Source organism: Delphinapterus leucas, chromosome 2, assembly GCF_059928025.1.
Source record: "Delphinapterus leucas isolate spDelLeu-1000000601 "Yukka" chromosome 2, BTC_Dleu_Yukka2, whole genome shotgun sequence".
In the NCBI taxonomy this organism is placed as follows: domain Eukaryota; kingdom Metazoa; phylum Chordata; class Mammalia; order Artiodactyla; family Monodontidae; genus Delphinapterus; species Delphinapterus leucas.
This window is the reverse complement of record NC_143130.1, coordinates 143,874,916-143,901,098: the sequence shown is the minus strand read 5'-3', so window position 1 is coordinate 143,901,098 and position 26,183 is coordinate 143,874,916. Positions and strand designations below refer to the sequence as shown.

At 39.4% G+C, this 26,183-nt stretch overlaps 1 protein-coding gene across 4 annotated transcripts in view; it reads left to right on the top strand.

The window, feature by feature from the left end:
• WDR89 (WD repeat domain 89) overlaps positions 1 to 26,014 on the top strand; it is a 39,682-nt gene extending 13,668 nt beyond the window's left edge. For all 4 annotated transcript variants that reach the window (XM_022570412.2, XM_022570409.2, XM_022570413.3 and 1 more), the window contains exon 3: positions 20,117 to 26,014. In XM_022570412.2, the coding sequence (XP_022426120.1) occupies positions 20,147 to 21,307 (1,161 nt within the window). In that variant the 5' untranslated portion in view covers positions 20,117 to 20,146 and the 3' untranslated portion in view covers positions 21,308 to 26,014. The remainder of the gene's footprint in view (positions 1 to 20,116) is intronic.
• The last annotated feature ends 169 nt before the right edge of the window (positions 26,015 to 26,183 follow it).

Below are 26,183 nucleotides of genomic sequence, written 5' to 3'. Positions count from 1 at the left end.
GCCACCAGGAAAGTCCCACCTTACAGTATTAATTGACACAGGAGCTACTCTTATAAGTGCTCAACCCCACTACAATTAAACAGTCCCTTTCTTGGAGTAATATGTATGTTCAAATAGTGGGAGTCTCAAAAAAACTGCAATGTGTCCTTATTTCTCAGCCCATATTTTTTTGTCTGGACCTTTGCAAGACAAATGCCTGCTCCCAAACGTTTACTGGGATGAGATTTTCTGGAGAAATACAATGCTGCCTTTTTTTTTTTTCCTCTCAAAAGGCAGCAATATCCCTTGAGTTTGAATTCTACATTTAGGAAAATTTAACCCCTTTTGCCATTATTGGCACTCTACAAACCAAGACAGTCCAAACTTTGTACTCATCTGTCCTATTAAACCTGGTATTCCCTAATATTTGGACAAAATTCTTAACAGAAAAAGGCACAATTCATGGTGCCCCTCCCATTATGATCCAGATTGACCACACAAAACCTCTCCTAAGAATAAACAAATATCCTGTGAATAAAGAAGGTTTACAGGGCATAAGGCCCATTATAGAGGACCATAAGGCCCAAGGACTTATTATCCTTTGTGCTAGTCCTTGTAATACCCTTATTTTGCCTGTTAAAAAAACAGGATGGGGCTTCCCTGGTGGCGCAGTGGTTGAGAGTCCGCCTGCCAATGCAGGGGACACGGGTTCGTGCCCCGGTCTGGGAAGATCCCACGTGCCGCGGAGCAGCTGAGCCCGTGAGCCATGGCCGCTGAGCCTGTGCGTCCGGAGCCTGTGCTCCGCAGCGGGAGAGGCCACAGCAGTGAGAGACCCGCGTACCGCCAAAAAAAAAAAAAAACAGGATGAGGATGGAGATTTGTCCAAGACCGTAGGGCAATAAATAACATTGTAATTCTCTGCCGTCCTGTCTTTTCTAATCCCCACATGCTGTTGGTATCCATCCATACTGGAAGCAACTTTTACATTCTAGTCAACTTATACAGTGGGTTTTTAGTATCCCTGTTGAAAGGGGTAGTCGGTGTCTCTTTGCCTTTACCTGAAGGACAACAGTACATCTGGACAGTCATGCCTCAAGGCTTTACTGAGGCCTTCTGACTTCTCACAAGTTTGAAAGACGGATTTAAATGACATAAAATTCTCTGGAGGCTTTCTGGGACTAGCTGGTCATTGTCATAATTGGATCCCAAATTTCTCCTTAGTGGTTCAGCCCCTATATGCCTTACTAAAGAACACCAACCTGACCCCATTGTTTGGATGATCAAGATAGCTTGGCCTTTCAGATCTTGAAGGAAAGCCTAATAGATCCACCTGCCTTTGGACACCTAAATTATCAGCTACCCTTTTTCCTTTTTGTATATGAAAAGGAAGTGAATGCCCTCAGATTACTTACCCAAAAACATGGGGACTATCACCGACCTTTAGGTTTCTACAGCCAACAGTGAGATCCAGTGGCCTGAGAATACTCCACCCCCACCCCTTAGAGCGATGCCTGCTTCCACTCTTTTAGTAAAGGCTACTGAAGAGACTGTTATAGGATCCTCCTTGATCATCTTTGTACCTTAGCCTGTTGAGCCTTTCTTAAATTTTGCACCACACTCAACACCTTTCAGCGAGATGTCTTACCACCTATGAAATCCTCTTACTAACCTCCCCTCATATGACTCTTATTCATTATAACAGTCTTAACCCTGCTATCCCTCTTCCCTCTTGCACTGATGAAGTTCCCCATGTCTCTTTGACTTTGATGGATCACCTCTTGACCCCTCATGATGACTTACAAGAAACCCCTTTGGTGAATGCTGATCTGGTTAATTGATGGTTCCTGCCTAAAAAGTGAGAATGGCAAATTCTGTGCCAGGTATGCAAGGTCATTGAGGCTGCACCCTTGCCTTCAACCACTTCAGCCCAACAAGCGGAGTTACATGCTCTCACTCAAACATGTGTTTTAGCCAAAGGCAAGACGGCAAATGTCTGTACAGATAGTTGACATGCCTTTGGGATAGCCCATGACTTTGGAATGTTATGGAAACAGTGGGGTTTCCTTACTTCTAGTGGAGTTAAAATTAAGAATGGCCCTTATGTCCAAAATTTGTTGGATGCCGTACTGCTGCCAGCAGCTCTAGCTGTCATTAAAGCCCCTGGGCATTCCAGGTCTGGTTTTCTGGAAGCCAAAGGAAACCACCTCACCAGGAATCCTGCAAAAAATGCCACCCTTCTGAGATCTATAAACCAAACCTCTGTTATAGTCCAGAAGGCTACTCCCCCTGGCGAGGACCTAAGGGAACTAGCCAGGGAAGTACAACAGTTGGCCTCTGAAAGAGAAAAACAGAATTGGAAAATCAAAGGCTGTTGGTACTGTGAAGTAAAGGGACTCTGGTTTGGACCCAGTAATAAATTGGTCCTGCCAAAAAAAATCTAAAATTTCCCTTTTTAACTGCCATATATGAATTAAACCATTGGTCCAGTGAGAAAATGGTAACATTCATGAATCAATATTGGTGGAGAAACGTCGGCAAGGCCACAAAAAACACATATCTTGTCCTAAATTCAACCCAGAGGAGACTATCTACACTGCCTGGGGACATTTTGATTTACCCAATAGACCATTTGAGGTCTGGCAGATGGATTTCATACAGTTGTCCCTGTCTCATGGATATAAATATATTAGACTAGTAATGGTGTGCATGTTTTCACATGGACTGAAGCATTTCCATGTAGAAAGGCAGCTGCCTCTTCTGTAGCTAAAGTCCTTTTAGAAAAGATTACTTCCATTTGAGGAACCTCCCTGGAACTCCATAGTGACTGGAGAACCCACTTTACTGGACAAGTAATTTCACAAATCTGTGCCATCTGGCCAGTTGTACAACATTTTCATTTTGCTTGTCGTCCTCACTCTTCAGGACTGGTTGAACATACAAATGGAATTATCAAGATCCATTGGCTAAATTAGTTAAAAATCTCCAGATACCGCAACCAAAAATGTTTCTGCTGGTTCTTCTAAATCTTGGACCCGTTCCATTCAGGATTCATAAGCTCTCACCCTTTGAAATAATTATAGGACAGCCAACGCATTTAGTCCCTGCTTCCTTTGACCTACAAATAATAAAAGGGGATATATTTCAGCTTTGCAAAGGTCTAATTAAATCCATTGACAATAATAATGCTTTGGAGGAATAATCTTTCCACAGCATGCTCCCAGAAGACAAAGATGTCAAACACCACCCTTTGCAGCCTGGTGACTTCGTCTGCTGGAGAAGACATATCCATAAAGTTTCCCTCCAACCTTGTTGCAAGGGCCCCTACCAGCTGTTGCTGACTAACCCCTGTGTCGCTAAGCTCCAAGGGATGGACTCCTGGATTCATGCATCTCTTCTGTAAAAAGGCCCCCAAACTTGAGTGGATCTGCAACCTAACTGGTGATTCAAAGCTAAAATTTTCTACTGAACCAGATGACATCAGAAGTAGACAGCTTTCCCAAGATATCCGGACAGGCCTGCGTCATGCTGCTTAAAGTTCTAATTGCCCTTTCTTTGGCTTCCTTGCTGCTCTCTTTAGCTTTAGCGCATCCCTTGGCGCACCTTACCAAAACTCCCTGATTCTGCCAGCCTTACTGATTGTTTGATTTGTGCCAGAGCTAATAACATTCACGATGAACCTGAACTGGTAACCTGGCCATTAACCTTAGAAGGATGGAGAAATCTGTCTGGCAGAGATGTAGGCTTTTCCTTTGGTACCTTTGAAGAGTTGCGTGTTCTTCCTTGCAGCAAATTGGCACCAGACATTACAGCATTCCATTGGGTGCCCCCTGCCCATAAAGGAATACCCCTTAATCAAGTCTGGACTCTTACCCAAAATCTTTCTTTGTGTTTTGAAAACATTTATGGTACTGGCAAAACTCTGGCCTCCCTCCCACTAAACGCTTGTAACTGTACAATTCTATATGACTCAGATGATCATGAATTCACTCCCTGCTGGAATCAAGAAGACTAAATGTCTCCTCCATTAATGTATCTCTGTGGTGGGACAATGAAAATTATAATGGTACCAGGGAATGGGAAGCGGATGTGCTTCCTTTCAATGGTACTTAATAGGGAATTGATCAAAAATCTGGTGAATGGTGGGAACTTAATTCAACTTACCTTCTCCCTAGAGATTCCCCAGACCTCCATGAGAAACTCACCCGCAATAATCAAACTCATCTATTATTCCAAATGTATAGAAATTTAAAATGTTCTTATAGCCATTCCCACCATGCTGACTGTCATGTGCTATGTGTAAATGACCATGTTTTTGATCCTGAGAGCTCTTCTTTTATACCAGGAAAAAAAGGGGGCCCACTTAACACCCTGTCTTTAGAAAACACTGGTTATTTCTTTCTGTGCAGAAACACTCCTCCTTAAATGGAAGGGACGTTGTGGAGTTGTTGCCCTTCCGCTGCCTATGTACCCAGCCTGGTTTCTTTCTCCTAACAACTTAAAAGAGCACATCAAAGCTGGGATGGATATAATTTTGGATGGATGCCCACAAATAACCCCATAGTAGATAGAAAGGGGTTTGGGCGTGCCTTTGCCTGAGTCTTTTTCCCCTTGGGTTGGAGTAACGGACTTGAAAAAGCAATTTGAAACCTCTCCGTAGTCATGGCAACTACCTTTAATGCTTCTCTTAGAGCCTTTGAAAATCAACAAACCCAAACAGACAGCCTAGCGGAAGTAGTCTTACAAAACCACAGAGCGCTACACCTCCTCACTGCACATTAGGGAGGAACCTGTGTCCTGCTTGGGGAAGAAGGCTGTTTTTATGTTAACAAATGGGGGAAAATAATGCAAGAAATAAAAATGATGGACAGTATCAATCTGTTAACTGAGATAGGCCAAGCTCCAGGACTTGGGACATTCTCAACCTATTAAATATTAGGTAGCTGGGGAAACTGGTTGAGAAGTTTGTTCCAGTCAGTAACCATAACCAGACTTCTGACCCTGGGTGTCATCCTCCTAATGAAATTTCTGCTGTCTTATTTCAGTAGGCAAATGTCTTTCCCTCAGACGTATGTACAAAATAAAGTTCCTAAGGCTTATCATGAGGCTCAATTGACCATGGAAATCAACCTGACCACCTTAGAGGACTATGACTGAGATTCCCCATGTTGTTCAAATGAAGCCAAAAATCCACTTGCCATTTCCCTCTTCGGTGGAACAGAACATCTTAGAATGGTCCTCTGCAGCTCCAAGGGACACACAGCCCAACATCTAACAACATCTCTGACTAAACAAATACCCACGCAATAAGGTTGATCAGCGATACTGTCTGTGAAAGATCCTGCTCAAGCGAGGGAAGAGTGAAAGGATTTTAATCTAAAATGGAACCAAAAGATATGAAATGTAGACCCATTCATGTGCCCTCAGAAAAACAAAACTTAAAAACTGAGAGACTGATTTCCCATGAATACCCGATTTAGAGAATTATCAAATTTACAGATTTATCGAAACTTAACCTGTGAGTAATGAGCATCCGCCAAGAATCTCTTCCTATCTTCGAACCAGTGACTTGCTGCATGGCCCCCAACTGGACTCTGCTTTTTTGCACTGCTTGCCCATAAAAGCAACCCATCCTAAACCTTCAACAGACTTGCCTGTAACTCGTTGCAGCTTGGCTGTCGCGAATTGGAATGCCTCTGCTGTTCCCAAATAAACTTGATTTCTGGTACCTTGAGCTTCACCTCTCTTTTTTTTTTTTTTTGCAGTATGTGGGCCTCTCACTGTTGTGGCCTCTCCCGTTGCGGAGCACAGGCTCTGGACGCGCAGGCTCAATGGCCATGGCTCACGGGCCCAGCCGCTCCGCGGGATGTGAGATCTTCCCGGACCGGGGCACGAACCCGTGTCCCCTGCTTTGGCAGGCGGACTCTCAACCACTGCGCCACCAGGGAAGCCCACCTCTTTTCTTTTAGATTGACTTTTTTTTTTTTTTGGCTGCACTGCAGCGGCATGTGGGATCTTAGTTCCCCGACCAGGGATTGAACCCGTGCCCTCTGCATTGGAACCACAGAGTCTTAGCCACTGGACTGCCGGGGAAGTCCCAGAGATTGACATTTTATTTTCCTAACTGATCAGATATTGACATTTTATTTTCCTAACTGATTTTCAAAAAGCAGAGAAGTTTAAAATTTTAATTAATTCAAGTTTTTCTTTGCTGGTTTGTGCTTTTGGATTCTAAGAAGTCTTCACCTAACCCAGGGTCATAACTTCACTGCTTCTTTCCTAGATGTTTTGTAGTTCTTGCCCTCACATTTAGTTCTATGACAATTTTGAGTGAATTAATAGTGCTTGTTCAGACCTCTCCTTTGTTTGATGTTAATAAGCCACTGCAGTGTTGGGCCTGGGATGCTGGAGGGCTTTCCTCATTGTTCTTCTCCACTCACAACTTTTAGCAGGCACTGCTGGCATGTGCCAGATAGGGGATTTCTCACCATGCTGTTTCTCCTCCAGCAGTAGACTGTTGATGGTTTTTACTCAGTGTGAGAATCGTGATGGAGGCAGAGGGTCATTCTCCTCCGTGATGATTTGTTTGTTTTTTCAAATGTATACATCTGTGTATAATCACGACTCAAAGAGTTCTCTTGCTTTCTTCCCCAGTCCGGATTCCCCCAAAAGATAACCAGTATTCCGATTGCCACCATTGTAGATTTGTTTTACCTGTTCTTAAACTTTGTATAAGTGAAATCCTGTAGCAACCTTTTGTGTCGGGCTTCTGTCACTAAACAGTTCTGAGATTCGTCCACCTTGTTGCATGTATCAGTGGTGTGTGGGTTTTTGTTTTGTCTTTTGCTGTGTATAATTTTATTGTATTACTATACCGTGGTTTATAAAGACTGTTTAAACAATTGGATAATTGTCTAATTATCTAATTAATCATCTTGTAATTATCCTGAAAGCTTGTAATTATCCTAAAAGTAACATGCCAGTGGTCTCTTCACTTTGTGGCTGAGGCCAGAAACCTAAGAATCATCTTTGACAATTGTTCTCATACCCCTCTTGAAGTCTAATGAGAAAATGCTGTTTATTCCTCTTTCATAATTGTGGCCTGAATCCAGCCACTTCTCCCTACTTTCGTATCTCTTGCCCAAAATTGTGCACAAGCCTCTTTACTACTTTCATTCTTGCCCTGGGTCTGTTTTCCAGTCAGCAGCTGGAGGAATCTCTTCACAGACGTTTCTCACCTGCTGTCAACCTGCAGTGGCTTGCTTTCTCTCTTGAGAATAAAATCTGAAGTCCTTACCGTGGCCTGCAAAGCTCTTATCTGACTGCAGCTACCTCTTCAACCTTATTTCCTACACCACTTTCTTTCTCTGACTCAGTGTTAGCCACACTGGCCCACTTGCTATTTTTCTCTGCCCAGGAGAGAAAATTATCTTCTGCCCATTTTTGGATTGGGTTGTTTGTTTTTTTGATATTGAACTGCATGAGCCATTTACATATTTTTGAGATTAATCCCTTGTCGGTTGCTTCGATTGCAAATATTTTCTCCCATTTCAAGGGTTGAATTTTCGTTTTGTTTATGGTTTCTTTTGCTGTGCAAAAGCTTTTAAGTTTAATTAGGTCCCATTTGTTTATTTTTGGTTTTATTTTCGTTTCATTATTTTTCTCTTGGTTCACACGGTCCAATACTTTGCTCCCTCATTTTATTCTGGTATCGGCTCAAATCTCACCTCATGAGAGAGGCTTGCCTTTAATGACCAAATCTAAAAGGCTATTCCTGCCCCATTTCTTGCCTTACCCAATATTATTTTTTATAATACTTATCACTATTTTCATTATTATAATTAGTTATTTGTCTATTTATCTGTCTGTCTCCCCACTGCTCTTTGTTGAGAGGAGGGACTTTGCTAAATCCACTGTGTTTTAGGCCTGTCATGTTGGCCATTTGAGAATCGTTTCTGAATTATTGAATAGGGATTTAATGATTTTTAAAAAATATTTATTTATTTGGCTGCGCCAGGTGTTAGTTGTGGCATGCGGGATCTTTAGTTGCTCCATGTGGGATCTAGTTCCCTGACCGGGGATCAAACCTGGGCCCCCTGCATTGGGAGCATGGAGTCTTAGCCACTGGACCACCAGGGAAGTCCTAGGGATTTAATGATATTGCTTATCAGTTTTTAACTATAACATAATATTCAAGTGGATTGTTCTTTGATAATGTTAACATCATTCTGTTATAGGTCATTACTCTTTTTATTCCCCCTCCCCCTTCCCTTTTTTTTTGCAGTTATTACAGAGAGCATTTGCTTAATTTTTAAAAGCATCTATTGAGAATTAGAAAAAGAAGTAGTAAACATAGAGTACCAATTCAAGAATTGGATTATTCCACATTGCTACTATCTGTTCCAAATTAAGACATCTGGTGACTGAAGAAGTTTGGTTTATTCTCTGTTTGGTTAACCAGCTGGTTGTTTTGGAAAGGCAAAGGCAGTTCATTGTTCTTGTTGAAAGAAGCTGGGTATTCATAGACTTACTATAAAGAGTGACTTTTGGGTGAAAGATTTACTTGAGAAACTGGATATCTCAAGATGTTATTGAGGAAAATGTCTTTGTTTTTTAAAGATACTTTGAATGTTATATCTGGAACCTGAAGGATAATCTCATACTGCATGAGAGTGTGTGTGTCATTCCTTCCCACCCCCTCCCTCTTTTCCTTGGTAACAAATTCCTGCACTTTAAAAACTGTGCTCTCCCTAAGAATGTTAGTGTATTTAATGCATGAAGTGCCATATGTTGCTGCAACCAGTATCTTGAACATTCGTGTGAACAAGAATAGTATATTCAGGCTTGCTAACCAGGATTAATTTACAAAGACATTGTCTCAGTCATTAATGAATATGATATTTAAAATTACATTGAAATTGTAGCAGATGTCAGTTTAGCATACCTTCCACTAAATATGCAGCACTTCTGCCCAATTTAAAACAAATGGTTCTTTGATAGATTGTTTTAAGGCCAATTATGTGTCAGTTTAAAACATACACACAAATTTCTCTAAATTTTTTTTTTTTTTTTTTTTTTGCGGTACGCGGGCCTCTCATTGCTGTGGCCTCTCCCATTGCGGAGCACAGGCTCCGGACGCGCAGGCTCAGCAGCCATGGCTCACGGGCCCAGCTGCTCTGCAGCATGTGGGATCTTCCTGGACTGGGGCACGAACCCGTGTCCCCTGCATCGGCAGGCGGACTCTTAACTACTGTGCCACCAGGGAAGCCCTCTAAATTTTTGATATAAATGTTTTCTTAGAAATGTTCTGCAGAAGTTAAAACCAATGCATGCTTTTTATCCCAAGGTATTGATTTCTCTAGGGCATACTGGTAGTGCATATGAAGGACTGTTCTTTAATGTCCAGTATAGAACTTTTGTAGCTAACATTAGATTTTTCCCATTTGCCACTGACTTTGCCACTAGCACATGACATTAGACATTAGCAGCTACTGCTTCCAAATGCTCTGCCAACACGACATTGAAACTTGAAGAGTACTAGCCAGGTATTTGTAGATTGTCCCTCAGTTGAGTTTGTTTGACGTTTTCTCAAGATTAGGCTGGGGTTATGAATTTTTGAGATGAATGCCACAGAAGTAAGCTATCTTTCTCATCACATCACATCAGAGGGCGAGTGAAATCAACATGACTTACTACCAAAGATGCTGACCTTGATCAGTTGGTTAAGGTGGTGTCTTCTGATTTTCTCTAGTTGAATTTACTATCTTTTACTCTTTCAATACTCTGTTCTTTGGAAGCAAGTAATTAAGTCCAGCCTATACTCCAGAAGAGCAGAACTGAGCTCCACCTCCTGGAAGAGGTTGTATCTGCTTGTATTAGTGGGAATTTTTCTGTAAGGAAGATATGTCCCTTCTCCCTCATTTATTTACTTACTCAGTCATTTATTTTTATCAGTATGGATTCATGGGTGTTTATTTTATTGTTTGGCTGCTTTTTTGCTCAAACTGGTCTAGAGTGACCAGTGGGAGATCTTGGCTCTTGCGTCTTTTTTTTTTTTTTTTTTAAGCACTTTACTTTCAGGCACTATTTGATGCTGTAGGCTCATCTTGTATTTTCCCTGTCCAGACCCAATTTCAGGCCATTTGTCCAAGGAGGTCAAAGGGTAGTTTTAATTTTTGGGGGGGTATAGTTGATTTACAATGTTGTGTTAGTTTCAGGTATACAGCAAAGTGAATCCGTTATACATATACATATTTTTAGATTCAAGGGTATTTTTAATAGGGTAGATCTTAAGCCTTTCTGATTGGTACCTAACTAAAAGATAAGAATTTTGGAGTTCACTGAGAACTTCTTTCACTTCAGTGAAACTATATCATCTTCTAAAACATACTGAAGTTCATTTGCTCTTTAGAAATGTATTTTTCATTAAAAAATTAAAAATGAAATCTTAAAAAGCACCCACTCGGGCTTCCCTCGTGGCGCAGTGGTTGAGAGTCCGCCTGCCGATGCAGGGGACACGGGTTCGTGCCCCGGTCCGGGAAGATCCCACATCCCGCGGAGCGGCTGGGCCCTTGAGCCATGGCCGCTGAGCCTGCGCGTCCGGAGCCTGTGCTCCGCAATGGGAGAGGCCAGAACAGTGAGAGGCCCGCGTACCGCAAAAAAAAAAAAAAAAAAAAAGCACCCACTCAATTTGATATGTCAGTGGTTTATTCAGAATTGAGAGTTGCTGATTTGACATTCATGTTCATGAAATTTTGCATATTGTTTCATTTTTTAAAAATAGTTTTAATATAAAAGTAACAGAATGCTTTCATTTTTAAAAGCTGTAGAATGGTATTTTTTAAAATGTGAATGTGAAATGAAATAAGGCAAATCAAATGAAGTTATTAGAAAGAAAGGAAATCAATATTTGCTTATTTTCTTCATGCCAAGAATTATGCCCACTACATCCTTCTGCGTTGTGTTCCTGTGTCATCCTCTGATTATCTCTGTCCTTGTACCATCACCCTATAGTGTAATTGTTTACTGGTCTTTCTCCTAACTTCTTGAAGACAGCAAGTATGTTTCTCATCTGAATCTCCAGCATTTAGCACTGTACTTAGCTATAAAAGGTGCTCAATATCAAGTATGTCCATTTCTATCCCCATTTTAAAGATGAAGAAACTGAGGTTGGGTTAATTTGTACAATGATGACTTTGCTAGTTTGTGGTAGAACAAGGGCTTGAAATTAGTATGTTTTTTTCTTAAACGTATTGCTTTTTTATTGTACCACACTGACAGATTATTGACAAGCTGAAAATTACTTCACTGCATTATTTCCAAATTGACAATCTCTGAAAACATTCATAAGAAACTGGTAACATTTGACGACTCCTGGGAGAAGAAAGGGGCTTGAGGACAGAAATGTTCTAAGATATTAGTTTTGGAACCTTTTGAATTTTGAGCCATGGGACTATTTTAGAAATTCAAAAATATAGATAAATTTTAAAAATACACAGAAACTTACCAGATAGAGTTTTATATTAAGTTTTAAAATATTGTAGCATTTCAGAGGTTTGTTTTTTTGTTTTGTTTTGTTGGTGTCTTTAGAATGAGGGATCCTACCATTATTACTGAGCATAGGTTTTTATAGTCTTCTGACAATTCCTTTGTGTATCATATTTTTTGGAATAGGTGGGAAAGGGGAGAGGATAGAATGTTCTAAAGGGAACAAAAGATCAAAGTCCCCATCTTTAATATGAATGACATTTGACTTTTTAAAGTATGTTCCCTAAATCTTTATTTGTAGGAGCCTCTTAACATTAAGTCAGTACTTGGTGATAACACCCAAGACTTTATTTGATTATCTCTAATTAGTTAGGCTGGTCCTGGCTGCATTAACAAAAACTCCACTGCAAATTGACTTAAATAGTCAGAAAATGTTGAGTCTTATACACATGGAATTAAAGTTCTTTCCATCAGTTGGATTGGGTGCCCTTTAGAATTAGCATTCCACATGTGAACAGATTGTAGTTAGGAGGGGAATACATGCGTGGACTGGCAAAAATGTAAGTTTTCTGAACAATTACTGGTTTAAAAGGATGGCATTACTATGGTTAGGTTAATCAGGATCCATCCCTGGTGCTACAGGCAACTGAAACAATGTTGATGCCACATGGAGGGGGAAGAGGGGTGAGTTGGAGGGGTTCCATCATACTAGATGTCCTCCACAGTTTCTTAATTGCCCTTCAAATAAAATACGTATGTTTGATGCCTCCACTACTAATAATAAGTTTTGAGGAATGTAATTGTTCGTGGTGGATAATGGGTTGCATAGGGGTTTCTTTTACTATTCTTTATTCCATACAAATTCCATAATAAAAAACGGGACACAAAAGAATTAAAAGCGATGGCTGCTTACTGTAACCTTTTTCTGTGTTTATGTGTTTTTTCAATCATCCTGCTCCCTTTTTTTAAAATAAATTTATTTATTTATTTATTTTTGGCTGCATTGGGTCTTCGTTGCTGTGTGCAGGCTTTCTCTAGTTGTGGTGAACGGGGGCTACTGTTCGTTGCGGTGCGCAGTCTTCTCATTGTGGTGGCTTCTCTTGTTGAGGAGCATGAGCTCTAGGCGCGTGGGCTCTAGGGTGCAGGCTCAGTAGTTGTGGCACACGGGCTTAGTTGCTCGGCAGCATGTGGGATCTTCCTGGACCAGGGCTCGAACCTGTGTCCCCTGCATTAGCAGGCGGATTCTTAACCTTGCTCCACCAGGGAAGCCCCCATCCTGCTCCCTTTCTTTCTCCTCTGCTTATATGTAGAATTAATATGTAATTCTTCCTCTCAAAGCCTAATAGGCATATTCCTTAATTAAAGTTGACACTAATATTTTAGTACTTACATGGAAAAGGAATAGCATAGAATTGAAATGAACACAGGTTCACAGGTTTTAAAGTTACAATTTGGGTTTCAAATCAAACTCCCCCTGTTATTACCTATGAGAGCATTGGCAAGTTAGTTTCTCTGAACTTCAATTTCCTCTGAAAAATGGTGATAATAATACCTGTCTCATAGGGTTAAATGATTAGGGTAAAAAAATTAGATGTATCAGTAGGTTTCTAGCACACCGCCTAGCATTTGTTGAACTCCAATTATGATTATTTTCTTCTCTGTGAGACTCAATCATCCTAGCCCAATTTGATAGATATGTTAGCATTATTGTAGTTAAATTATAAGTGTGGATTGTGAAGTTATTAGAGCCCATTCCTGAATGACTTTTCCCATTTAGCTTCTCCCTGCATTGGGGATATTAGCCGAATCTCTGCATTGTGCAATCATCAGAGCTAGTTCCTTGCGGTCAGTGGGCAGTATTAAATTAGCTGTGGGGAATTAGTTTTTCTGACCCAAGTCTGTTAAATTGTTTCAAAAGAAAACTAGTCCTTTATCCAATGTACAGTTCAAATACAACTCTTATTCTTTAGTAGTAAAAATGTAATAGTATTTGTTGCTTATGCTGTCAGATCTTTCAAGTATAATGAACATTTATCCATACCTGAAAGACAGAAATATATCTGTTTCTAAGGATACTGCTCATTTCTGACTTCCTACAAAGTAATATGCCAAAGACTTTTAGTATAGTGCCTTTTGTAATCAGTAGTTTCTAAATAGGTATAAAATGTGTGTTTTCGTTTAATGCATTTTTTCCTCTTGTTTAAATGAGAAAGAAAGCTACTTCCTCTTCCATCATGGAATGATTTAAGCTACCTAGGCTGTCCTTCAGATTTCATATTCAAACTTGGCCAATTCAGGAATAGGAGCAACACCTAGTTGCAGCTAGATGTATTTAGGATGTACTTTATATATAGAAATAACATTTTATTGGGTTTATTTTAATAGGAAGTAAAATGAAAGAATATTTTGATTGATAAAGATAACTTAAATTTTACTAAGGCAAAAGCCACAAAAGAAATACTTATGTTTAGGGATTTTGTTATCAAGTAACTAACTCTTTATTACCTAAGGACAGTTCTTCAGATTAGAGATTAGTCAGCATTTCCCTTCTAATGTGTTTCAAGTTCACCAAGAAGTTAATATTTTCACCCCCTTGAAGCTTAGCCCAAGGTGTTTGTTTTAGGGTGTCTTTCTAAACGTCTTCCAGCTACTGCATTATATTCAGACATGAGAATTCTGTATCCCAGTAAAGACCACAACAGCAGTGGTGGCGGCTCAATGCCAGGACACTGCTGGGAGTCTGCTATTTCCTGATCTGTACCAGGTGGGTCAAGATGAGATATTAGTAATTTTTTCAGAACAGTTAGGCCAATATTTAAATTGGGTTATGGTTGCTCGCTACATCTACTAACTCAAGGACAAGGAATTTTTTTTAATGAAAACTCTTTAGCCAAGTGAACCAACATAGCTTTAGACTCTACTAAACTTCTTTTACCTGGACCTCTTATCCTTGTCTCATGTCAGTGTTGGGAAAGTAAGAACTGTAATATGATCCAACAGGTAGTGGCGGTAACTCCATCCATTACTTTCTCTTTTCTCTGCTGTTCTCTTTTGGCTTATCTTCATTTCTCTTCTTTTCTCCTCCCTACGCTTTGCTTTAGTACTCTTTTCCGTCCCTCTCTTTTTGTCCCCTCTTTCATTTGTGTGTGTGTGTGTGTGTGTGTGTGTGTGTGTATTAATATAAGAAAGGCTCACTCTACATCCTCAGCTCTCACTAGCCTGTTGAGATCTAGAATGCTAACTAAGCTTCCTTTTATGCATCTAACAGAAATAAATAGAGAAAAGATTAAAATTATGGATAATCTTATTTGTTTTCTTTATATGTTTTTTGTTAGGTTGAACTATATGAAGTTGTCAGTATTGTTTTGATCTACAGAAATAGATTGAACCTTATAGTTCAATATACTCTTAGTAGCCTTCAGCAGAAGTGAGATTTAGAAATGGCTTGGAAGGGAGATCAGCTCGGTGCTTTGTGACCACCGAGAGGGGGGGCGATAGGGAGGGTGGGAGGGAAACGCAAGAGGGAGGAGATATGGGGATATATGTATATGTATAGCTGATTCACTTTGTTATAAAGCAGAAACTAACACACCATTGTAAAGCAGTTATACTCCAATAAAGATGTTAATAACAAAAAAGAAAAAGAAAAAAGAAATGGATTGGAAGAGAGCCCTGAGTAGGAGAGTTGGATATTCCCCAGAGGTTCTGGCTTAGAGAACTGGGTGGATCAGAGTGTTGTCATGGTGCCAATACCATTGACCAACATGGAGAACATTGAGAAGCATATTCTGACTTTGTTTTTAAGGAGAAGGTTGGTGGGGGCATAAATAATCAGTTTTACTTTGAGGTGTAGTGGGACATGTTCGAGGAGAAATGGCTAGTAGACACTTGGAAATATGGACTTGTAAATAGATGAGCTCATTGGCACTTAGGTGGCACTTGAAAACATGAATGTCAATGAGGTTGCCTTGTGAGAATGTCAGGTGATAAGAAAAGAGAGCCTACGGCTTATCTTGAGGACTGGGAAGTGGGTCATACAAAGAAAACACAGAGAAGGGCATACATAGAAGTAAAAGGGTTTATTCATCATTTTAGAATGATCCATTAGTATATTAAATTAAAATTAACTATGTAGCCTTGGAAGTTATATTTCAAATATGATTCACTTGCATATTAATGTGTTAAAGCATAAGCCAGAGGTTTTCATCTTTTCCCTAAGAGATTAAACTATTTTACTCTTTGTATCTATGAACAAATGAATATGAACTCTATAGCATGAGAGTGTTGTAGGAGCTACCTACCTTCTAACATCTATCTTTTTTTTTGAAGTACTATGCTGCATTTAAACAGTGTGTCAGGTGGAGAACCATTGAGATTGTTACCATTACTACTGTCTTAAAAGTGTTTGTTGTAGCGTTCCATCTGGGCCCACTCTGCCTGCCTCATCAATCCCCAGAATCCTTGCAGGGGACTGTTCCAGTGTGAAACAGACTCTCCAGGCAGCACTGTGGAGGGAAGGAGTACTGCACTACTATCCTGCTTGGGGGTAGCAGTGCATAGTCATAGTCCTATAACTTACTATTAGCTTAAAAGTCACATTAAACTTTCTTATTGTTTAAAATCTGATATTTAATATGCAGAGATCAATATGAAGCAGTAGCAAAGAATTGTTTCTTTTGTAATCTCATTAATACTTTGACTAGTATTTCAAGAATGGGCAGTTGTTTCTATCTGGAATTAAAAAGGATTTTTCCTTGAAGTGTATAGGCAGTACACTCTTAAGTGAACACACATTTTAGGATGTATTTGAAGAGCTTGTAGTAAAAAAAAATTAAGTTAAATAAGTTTTTTTTCACAGATACAAATTCTTTGTCTATATTTCCTTTTTGTACTTTATTTAAAGTACTGCTAAAGAATGCCAGGGTTTCCCTGGTGGCACAGTGGTTGAGAGTCCGCCTGCCGATGCAGGGGACGCGGGTTTGTGCCCCGGTCCGGGAAGATCCCACATGCCGCGGAGCGGCTGGGCCTGTGCGTCCGGAGCCTGTGCTCCGTGACGGGAGAGGCCACAACAGTGAGAGGCCCGCGTACCGCAAAAAAAAAAAAAAAAAAAAAAAAAAAAGAATGCCATTATTTTACTAATTTCCATAAGCACAGCTCCCCCTGCAAACACACAGACAGATGCAATATCATTTTAGATTTATTCTGTTTCTCCTGGAAGAACTCTTCAGCTCTTAATGCATGAAAGTTGAATCAATTATTCAGTCATTTATTCAACAATCATATTGATAACAAAAAAGCAAGAAAGAGTCAGGTAATAAGTTCACCTCACCAGTAAAATCAGGTTTTTAAAAAATATTGAGTGAAAAGAGCAAATTGCAACAAAGATACATATAATTGTGATGCCACTTAAAAAATTTCTTAACCATAGGAGTTGTGTCTATAAAGTTTCATTTCTTTAAATAAAAAACTGAGGCAAATATGGCAAAATGTTAAATCTGGGTAATATGTACAATACTTGGGTGTCTGTTTCCTTTTTTCTACACTTCTTTGTATATTTGAAATATTTCATAATTAAGCGTTTTTAATTTTTTAATTAATAAAATGGGCAGTATGATAGGGGGGTGACAGGCTACTTTAGGTTGGTTGATCAGGGAAGCTCTCTCTGGGGAGATAACATATTGAGACCTGAATAACAGGAAGGAGTTACACAAAAGGTACAGAAAGTATTCCAGGCAGAGAAGCAGCTATTGCTGCAGTCCTGAGACAGAAGCAAGCATGACATGTTTAAGGAGAGAAGGCCATTTTAGCCTATCTGGTTGTAAAACCAACAGTTATGCTGTAGAGATAAATGGTCATTTAGTCTCAGAATACTTGAAGCATGCTCACCATTTTCAGACTTATTCTTATACAGAGTTGTTCCATTTAGGGCTTACATACTAATTGTGATAATGACATATCAAAAGCACACAGAAGCTGGCTGCCTGAGGAGTTTCTCAGTGGTCAAGTTGGGGACAGTTTGGGCACCAAGAAGAATTTAAGTAAGTGATCAAACTTGTTATTGTGAGTCTCTATGATGTGATGCAATAGGAAGTACCCAGGGCTTCCCTGGTGGCGCAGTGGTTAAGAATCTGCCTGCCAATGCAGAGGCCATGGGTTCAATCCCTGGCCCAGGAAGATCCCACATGCTGCGGAGCAACTAAGCCCATGCACCACAATTTGAGCCTGCGCTCTAGAACCCATGAGCCACAACTACTGAGCTCACGTGCCACAACTACTGAAGCCCGCGTGCCACAACTACTGAGCCTGTGTGCTACAACTACTGAAGCCCACGTGCCTAGAGCCTGTGCACTGCAACAAGAGAACCCACCACAATGAGAAGCCTGCGCACCGCAACGAAGAGTAGCCCCCGCTTGCTGCAACTAGAGAAAGCCCGCACACAGCAACGAAGACGCAATGCAGCCAAAAAAAAAAGTACCCAGCATCACCTAAATTTTATCCCTGATAACAGTATTAAACTGGAATCTAATCATGAGGAGGAAACAATTAGAAAAATCCAGAATATGGGGCATATTATCAGACAACTGGCCTGGACTTTAAAAAAAATTCAGTGTTAAGAAAACAAAAGATTAGGGAGGTGCTCTGTGTTAAAGTATTTAGAAATGAAGCGATATTTTGTCTGCAGTTAACTTTCAAATAGTTCATCAAAAAATGTGTGTGTGTGTGCTTATAGAGATAGAAGAAAGCAAGTTGTTGAACCTCGGAGGTGAAAGGCTATGTGTGTGTGTGTTCGTTGTACTACTCTTTCAACTTTTGTAAGTTTTTAAATAGTCGAAATTTAAAGTTTGGGAGGATGCTTATTCTTTTTTTGAACCCCAATGCAACTTTTAAATATTTTTTGCCTTTTGGTTTAATTGTTTTGTTTGGAGCCACTCTGATAGATCCAAATTCTTCCCCATGTGGTGTTAGTGGTATTGATAATGGTAATACTGGTCATTTTTATGTAACATTTGTTGAATGTGTATCATGATATGCCAGACACGTTATTTCAGTTAATCCTTCTAACAACTCTTGAATTAGTGTTCATTTCTCCTTGTAAAGACGAAAAGACAGACGGTTAAAACGCTATCACTAAAGCAACAGAAAAAAAAGCATTTCATCTTAAGAATGAAAATGTGAATTTGTGAGGCAGGCTAGAATATTCATTGGTGAAAGCAAGATAGAAAAGTTTGTGATAAAGTCACTAGGCATGCATATTTTTCTGGCCTTGAACTTGTTCTGTATACAACCTACCATTGAGAGGCAATCTAGCGTGGTGGTTAAGAGCAGAGTCCCTGAAGCCAGAATGCCTAAGTTCAAATTGCATCTCCAACATTTACAAGCTGCTACTGCCTGAGAAGCACATCTCCAGAATTCCTACTGGGTACCTCTATTAGTTTTTTTATTGCTGCTGTAACAAATTACTGCAAACTTGGTGGCTCAAAACAACATAAATTTATTATAACTCTGGAGGTCAGAAGTCCAAAATGGGTCTCAATGGGCTAAAATCAGGGTGTTAGCAAGGCTGCGCTTTCACATGGAAGCTCTAAAGGAGGCTGTTTCCTTGCCTTTTCAGCTTTCTAGAGGCCACCCAATTATTGGCCTCCTTTACCCAAATCAGCAGTGTGTCTCTCTGAACCTTTCTTCCATAGTAACATCTCCCTCTGACTCTCATATTCTGCCTGCTTCTTCTACCAGTACTTTTAAGGGCACTGGTGATTACTTTGGGCCCACCCAGATAATCTAGAATAATCTCCCTATTTTAAGGTCAACTGATTAGCAACCTTAATTCCATTTACAACCTCAATTCCTCTTTGCCACGTGACCTAACATATTCATAGGTTCCTGGGATTAAGGCATGAACATTTTTTTTTTTAATGAATTTATTTACTTCTGGTTGTGTTGGGTCTTCGTTGCTGCGCGCGGGCTTTCTCTGGTTGCGGCGAGCGGGGGCTACTCTTCGTTGCAGTGCTTCTCATTGCGGTGTCTTCTCTTGTTGTGGAGCACGGGCTCTAGGTGCATGGGCTTCAGTAGTTGCGGCACGCGGGCTCAGTAATTGTGGCTCACAGGCTCTAGAGCACAGGCTCAGTAATTGTGGTGCACAGGCTTAGTTGCTCCACGGCACGTGGGATCTTCCCAGACCAGGGATCAAACCTGTATCCCCTGCATTGGCAGGCGGATTCTCAACCACTGCGCCACCAGGGAAGCCCCATGGCATGAACATCTTTGAGGGACCATTTTTCTGCTAACACATCTATGTTTAGATTCTATAGTTGTTAAGGCAGCTGGGACCAGGTGAAGATGATCTCAAAGTGGAGATCCTGGCTAATGTGGAGGACTGTGCGTAGGACCAATTATTAGGTTTGAGCTGAAAGGAATTACTAAGCAAGGTATGTACATGTTTTAAAATTCTCTTACTGTCAGTAGATTCAGTATATAAAAGGTGATTGAATTAGAAGTAGGCAACTGAGTTTTAGTTACATCATGGTAGGGAAATGATTAAACTATTAGATTTTAGTTCTGTTGTTTTGTGCCAGCTCTCAGAGGGAAATGTTCTTGATTTAATCACAATATAGAGACGCTTTGGGTTTAATTTTAATTTTTGTTTTTATTACAGATTTTTACTACCCTTGGATGCACTCCTGATATGGAGAAGATTGAGGAACAATTTGCTAATTTGAACATTGTTAAACGTTCCTCAGAAACTAAAGAGCCTACTTATCTGCTTGGCATAGACACATCAAAGACTGTACAAGCAGAAAAAGGAAGCTTGGTTGCTGTTTTATGTTCTAATGGATCAATCAGAATATATGATAAAGAAAGATTAAATGTACTACGAGAATTTAGAGGATATCCTGGACTTAATGGAGTCAAGTTTGCAAATTCCTGTGACAGCGTGTATTCCTCATGCACTGATGGCACTGTAAAATGTTGGGATGCTCGATTAGCCAGTGAAAAACCTGTCCAGCTGTTCAAGGGTTACCCTTCCAATATTTTTATCAGTTTTGATATCAGCTGTAATGATCATGTCATTTGTGCTGGTACAGAAAAAGTTGATGATGATGCATTGTTGGTATTTTGGGATGCAAGAATTAATTCTCAGGATTTGTCTACTACTAAAGACCCACTTGGTGCATATTCAGAGACACATAGTGATGATATCACTCAAGTATGTTTCCATCCCAGCAATCCCAACATGGTAGTCTCAGGTTCAACTGACGGCCTGGTAAATGTATTTGATATTACTGTTGATAATGAAGAAGATGCACTGGTTACAACCTGTAACTCAGTTTCATCAGTAAGCTATATTGGTTGGTCTGGGAAAGATTATAAACAGATTTACTGCATGACACATGATGAAGGATTTTGCTGGTGGGATCTTAATCATCTGGATACCAATGAACCAATTACATGTTTGAACATCCCGGATGTCAGAGAAGTAATTAATATGAAAGAAGGGATTTTGGACTATTTGATTGGCGGCCTATATCATGAAAAGACAGACAAATTGTTTGTAGTTGGAGGAACAAACACAGGAATTATTCACATAATGAGCTGTACTACATCAGGATTGGTCCATGTGACGAGGCTTCAGGGAGGGCATGCTGCTACAGTCCGTTCTTTCTGTTGGAATATGCAGGATGATTCTTTGCTAACTGGAGGAGAAGATGCACAGTTGTTACTTTGGAAACCTGGAGCAGTAGAGAAGACGCTTACAAAGAAAGACAGCATGAAAATAGCATCCTCTGTGTACCAGCGAGTTCGAGTTCATAGTAATGATTCTTATAAGAAAAGGAAAAAGCAGTGATACATTGGGAGTTTACTTGACAGGTTTTATAGTTGCAAATAATTATTTCTGTGTACTACCTGTTGTAGACGTGTTTAAAGCTCATATGTAAATAAAAACAAGCCAGTTAGCAAACAGTCCTGAAAAAATGTTGAGAATGGTTTAATTCAGGTCTTTGTGTATTCCAAAATTATTTTTTTTAAGCCGTCATTTGAGTATGTAATCAGTGAGTTGAAAGTAAAATTACATTCCTCATTTTAAAAACCCATCTGTTGAATTAGTAAATGTTGAGTTTGAAGAAATAGCTTTGATAAAGGCTTTTTAGAAGTAGATGGCTGGTGTGACTTTATAAAACAGGTGGTTTGGGCTGTGTTTTTTAAGCTCAATTTTTTACATTTTAAATCATCTTCATTATTTATAAAACCAAATCAGACTGTTTCTTCATTCGAGAAGCTCCTACTTGCTTAATACATATAGATTACATTGGCATATTTAAATATAAATATTCTAATGAATTTAAGTAGAATTAAACCTTTTCAGAAATAGTGATTTGCATTTATTTGAGAAAAGTATATTTAGTAAATATTTGCATCCACACTTTAATATTGTTGGTTAAACAGTAACCAGGTGTTTCACTGATGAAAAGGAAATTACCTTGCAAAATGCTTTTTGAGACTCAAAGTGAATATACAAAAACAAAAGTATTTATAATAGTAGAATGACTTTTTATTTCAAAATATTACAATATTTTGTGGTAAAATTTTCTTCTATAGTGTTTCATCCATCCATAATTTTAAACTTGAATTTTTGTTTACTGCTAATTTTTCCATCCTTCCTTTTAAATATTTCTCTAAAGAATCTTAATTAAAAAGTTGATCCCTCTAAAGGTTTGGTATCTTATCTCTGAGACTGTAGCACTGGGGGAAATTTTTATTTTTCTATAGAACATTTGTAACTTATATTTAGATATGATTTAGCTTAACTCAAATGAGACTGAACAACAGGTAAGTTGTTGTTATATTAAATATATTAAAAATACACGTTTCTTATTTGGAGAGATTCAGCTATTCTTGGTATTGTCCAAACCATAAACCTGAGGGTAATATAGTACTTTTCCTTTTTCCCTTAACCAGTCAATCGCCAAGTCCTGTGCCATTCCACCTCCTGAAATCTGTCAGCCTGTTCTTTTGACTTTACCCCACCCCGGCACTACTGCCTTAGATAAGACTTTCATCATTTCTCTCCTAGATTACAGACTCTTATCTGCTCCAGTTCATTCTCCCTACTACTAGACTGAACATCGAAAACACAGATTTGACAATGCCTCATGCTGCTTAAAATCTTTGATACATTTTGATCTTTTGATAGAGGACTGTTTAAAATGAAAAACCATGTTTTCAAGATATTTAGGATATGAGACAATGCTGACTATGTTGTAAGTGGGAAAAGTTGGTAAAAAAGACTTTCAGAGACACTGCCTTTATGCAATAACAGGAAATGCAACAGGAGTTATAAAACAGCAGAGCTCTTAAAAATATTTAAAATTCAGAAGTAATTATTAGAGCTGTAAGATGCAAGTGAGGAAATACCTCTGAAAGAGACAGAAAGTGAGAGAAAAGATAAAGGCTGCAGGAGGGGTCTAATATCAGACTGATGGTGTTAGAAAGTGAAAAAAAAAAAAACTTTTTAAGGGGTAGGAAGGGATTATTAAAATGAAATAACATAAGAGCCTATCCCAGAACTTCATTCTTTAGGTTGAAAGGCCCAACAAGGGTGTCAAGTGTAATGAATGAAAAAGACCCACACCAAGGCATAGCACTGTGAAGTTTTAGAACTCTAAGAATAAAGAGAAAATCTTAAAAGTTTTCAAAGAGAGGGTAAAAAACAATCACTTAGGAACAAGAATACATCTGCATTAGACTCAGCAAATCTGGATGACAAAAAATGGTAGATCAATGCCTTCAAAGTTCTGAGGACATATTCCTGCTATCTGAACTTAGGCTCTCCAAATTCATGAAGATTACAGTAGATTCAAACTATTCAATCTAAACTCGGATTACAATAAATTTTTTTGACACATCCCTTGCTGAGTGAACACTTCCTTCTTGCTCTCTGAAACTCAGGAACCAAATTTATTTAGCTAACAGTATTCGTTGCTAACCAAACTCAATGGCTGAACCTAGGAAATAAAAGAGATTTAGATTTCAGGAGATACTTGCTTTTCCATCCTATAATTCTGTGACCAAACTACCCTCATGTTTTATACTTCAAGTTTAAAACATGAAGAGAAGTTTAAAACATTTAAGACATACAACATTTTAAACTTTAGTTTCTATGCAGCATTTCTCCAAAGAAGATATACAGATTGCCAACAAACACATGAAAGAATGCTCAACATCATTAATCATTAGAGAAATGCAAATCAAAACTACAATGAGGTATCACCTCACACCAGTCAGAATGGCCATCATCAAAAAATCTACAAACAATAAATGCTGGAGAGGGTGTGGAGAAGAGGGAATCCTCTTGCACTGTTGGTGGGAATGTAAATTGATACAGCCACTATGGAGAACAGTATGGAGGTTCCTTAAAAAACTAAAAATAGAACTACCATACAACCCAGCAATCCCACTACTGGGCATATACCCTGAGAAATCCATAATTCGAAAAGAGTCATGTACCACAACGTTCAATGCAGCTCTATTTACAATAGCCAGGACATGGAAGCAACCTAAGTGTCCATCGACAGATGAATGGATAAAGAAGATGTGGCACATATATACAATGGAATATTACTCAGCCATAAGAAGAAACGAAATTGAGTTATTTGTAGTGAGGTGGATGGACCTAGAGTCTGTCATACAGAGTGAAGTAAGTCAGAAAGAGAAAAACAAATACCATATGCTGACACATATATATGGAATCTTAAAAAAAAATTGGGAATAAAGACGCAGACCTACTAGAGAATGGACTTGAGGACATGGGGAGGGGGAAGGGTAAGCTGGGACAAAGTGAGAGAGTGGCATGTAGATATATACACTACCAAATGTAAAATAGCTAGCTAGTGGGAAGCAGCCGCATAGCACAGGGAGATCAGCTCTGTGCTTTGTGACCACCTAGAGGGGTGGGATAGGGAGGGTGGGAGAGAGTTGCAAGAGAGAGGAGATATGGGGATATATGTATATGTATAGCTGATTCACTTTGTTATAAAGCAGAAACACACCATTATAAAGCAATTATAATCCAATAAAGATGTTAAAAGAAGTAGAAAAAACCAAAACTTAAATATGAACACTTGCAAAATAAATAAATTGTTAATTATGGCAAAAAAAGGCTCATCTAGGAAAAAATAAATAAAAGTCTACTGGAGGATGTAGTCCACAAAAAATAAGGGAGTAAATCAAGGGAGGCAACAGATACCAGAAATCAGTGCCCCAACCCAGTATAGTGGCAGGATAACATTTGCAGCAGGCCCACAGTATTCAGTCCAGATTGGAGGAGGATGAGCTATGGGGAGGGAGATGTCCAGGGAGAAAAATGAACTGACAGGTTACCCAATGCATTTGACCATGGGGAAAATGGTATAAGCGGATTAAACTCACCAATTACAGGAGATCCTATATTGAAAAATTTTAAGTGAAAACCTTTAAAAATAAAAGTTTTTAAAAGATTAAAAAATAAAAGCAATAAATAAGATTCACTTAAAGGCATAAATTAAAACATAAAAGGATGAGGAAAGGTAGACCAACCCACAGAATGGTAGAAAATATTTGCAAATAATAGATAAGAACTTGTATCAACTTATTTTAAAAAAATCAAAAAAACTTGCCCCTCAGTAATAAGACCACCCAGTGACTTCCCTGGCGGTCCAGTGGTTGGGACTCCATGCTTTCACTGCGGGGTGTGCAAGTTCAGTCCCTGGTCAGGGAACTAAGATCCCACATGTGGCGCCGCCAGAAAAAAAAGAAAAAACAAATCTATTAAAAATATAATAAGACACCAATTTTTTGACTGGTCAAAGGATCTGAATAGCCATCTCTCCAAAGAAGATATACAAACGGTCAGTAAACACAAAAAAAGATGTTTAACGTCATTAGTCATTAGGGAAGTGCAAATTGAAACCACAATGAGATACCATTTCACACCCACTAGGGTGAGTATAATAAAAAAATATTGGTGAGGGTGTAGAGAAATAGAAAGCTTCATATACTGCTGTTAGGAATGCAAAATGGTATAGTTGCAGTCTGGCAGTTCCTCAAATGATTAAACAGTTGCTATTTGATACAGCAGTTCCACTCCTAGGCATACGCTGACGAGTGTTGAAAACAGTCCGCACAGAAACTTGTACATGAATGTTCATAACAGTATTCATAATAACCGAAAGGTGGAAATCCAAATGTCCTGTCAACTGATGAATGGGTAAAAGTATATACGTACAATGGAATATTATTCATCCATAAAAAGGCATGAAATACTAATACAAGCTGCAGCTTAGATGAATCTTGAAAACATGCTAACTAAAAATAGCCACAAGGGCTTCCCTGGTGGCACAGTGGTTGAGAGTCCGCCTGCCGATGCAGGGGACACGGGTTCGTGCCCCGGTCCGGGAAGATCCCACATGCCGCGGAGCGGCTGGGCCCGTGAGCCGTGGCCGCTGAGCCTGCGTGTCCGGAGCCTGTGCTCCGCAAAGGGAGAAGCCACAGCAGTGGGAGGCCCGCGTACCGCAAAAAAAAAAAAAAAAAAAAAAAGCCACGAAAGACCACATGTTGTATGAGTCCATCTACATCAAATGTTCAGAATAGTGAAATCTATAAAGAGAACATATATATATATATAGTGGTTGCCTAGGGCTGGGAGGTGCGGGGGGGAATGAGAGGGTGTGAATGATAGCTAAAGG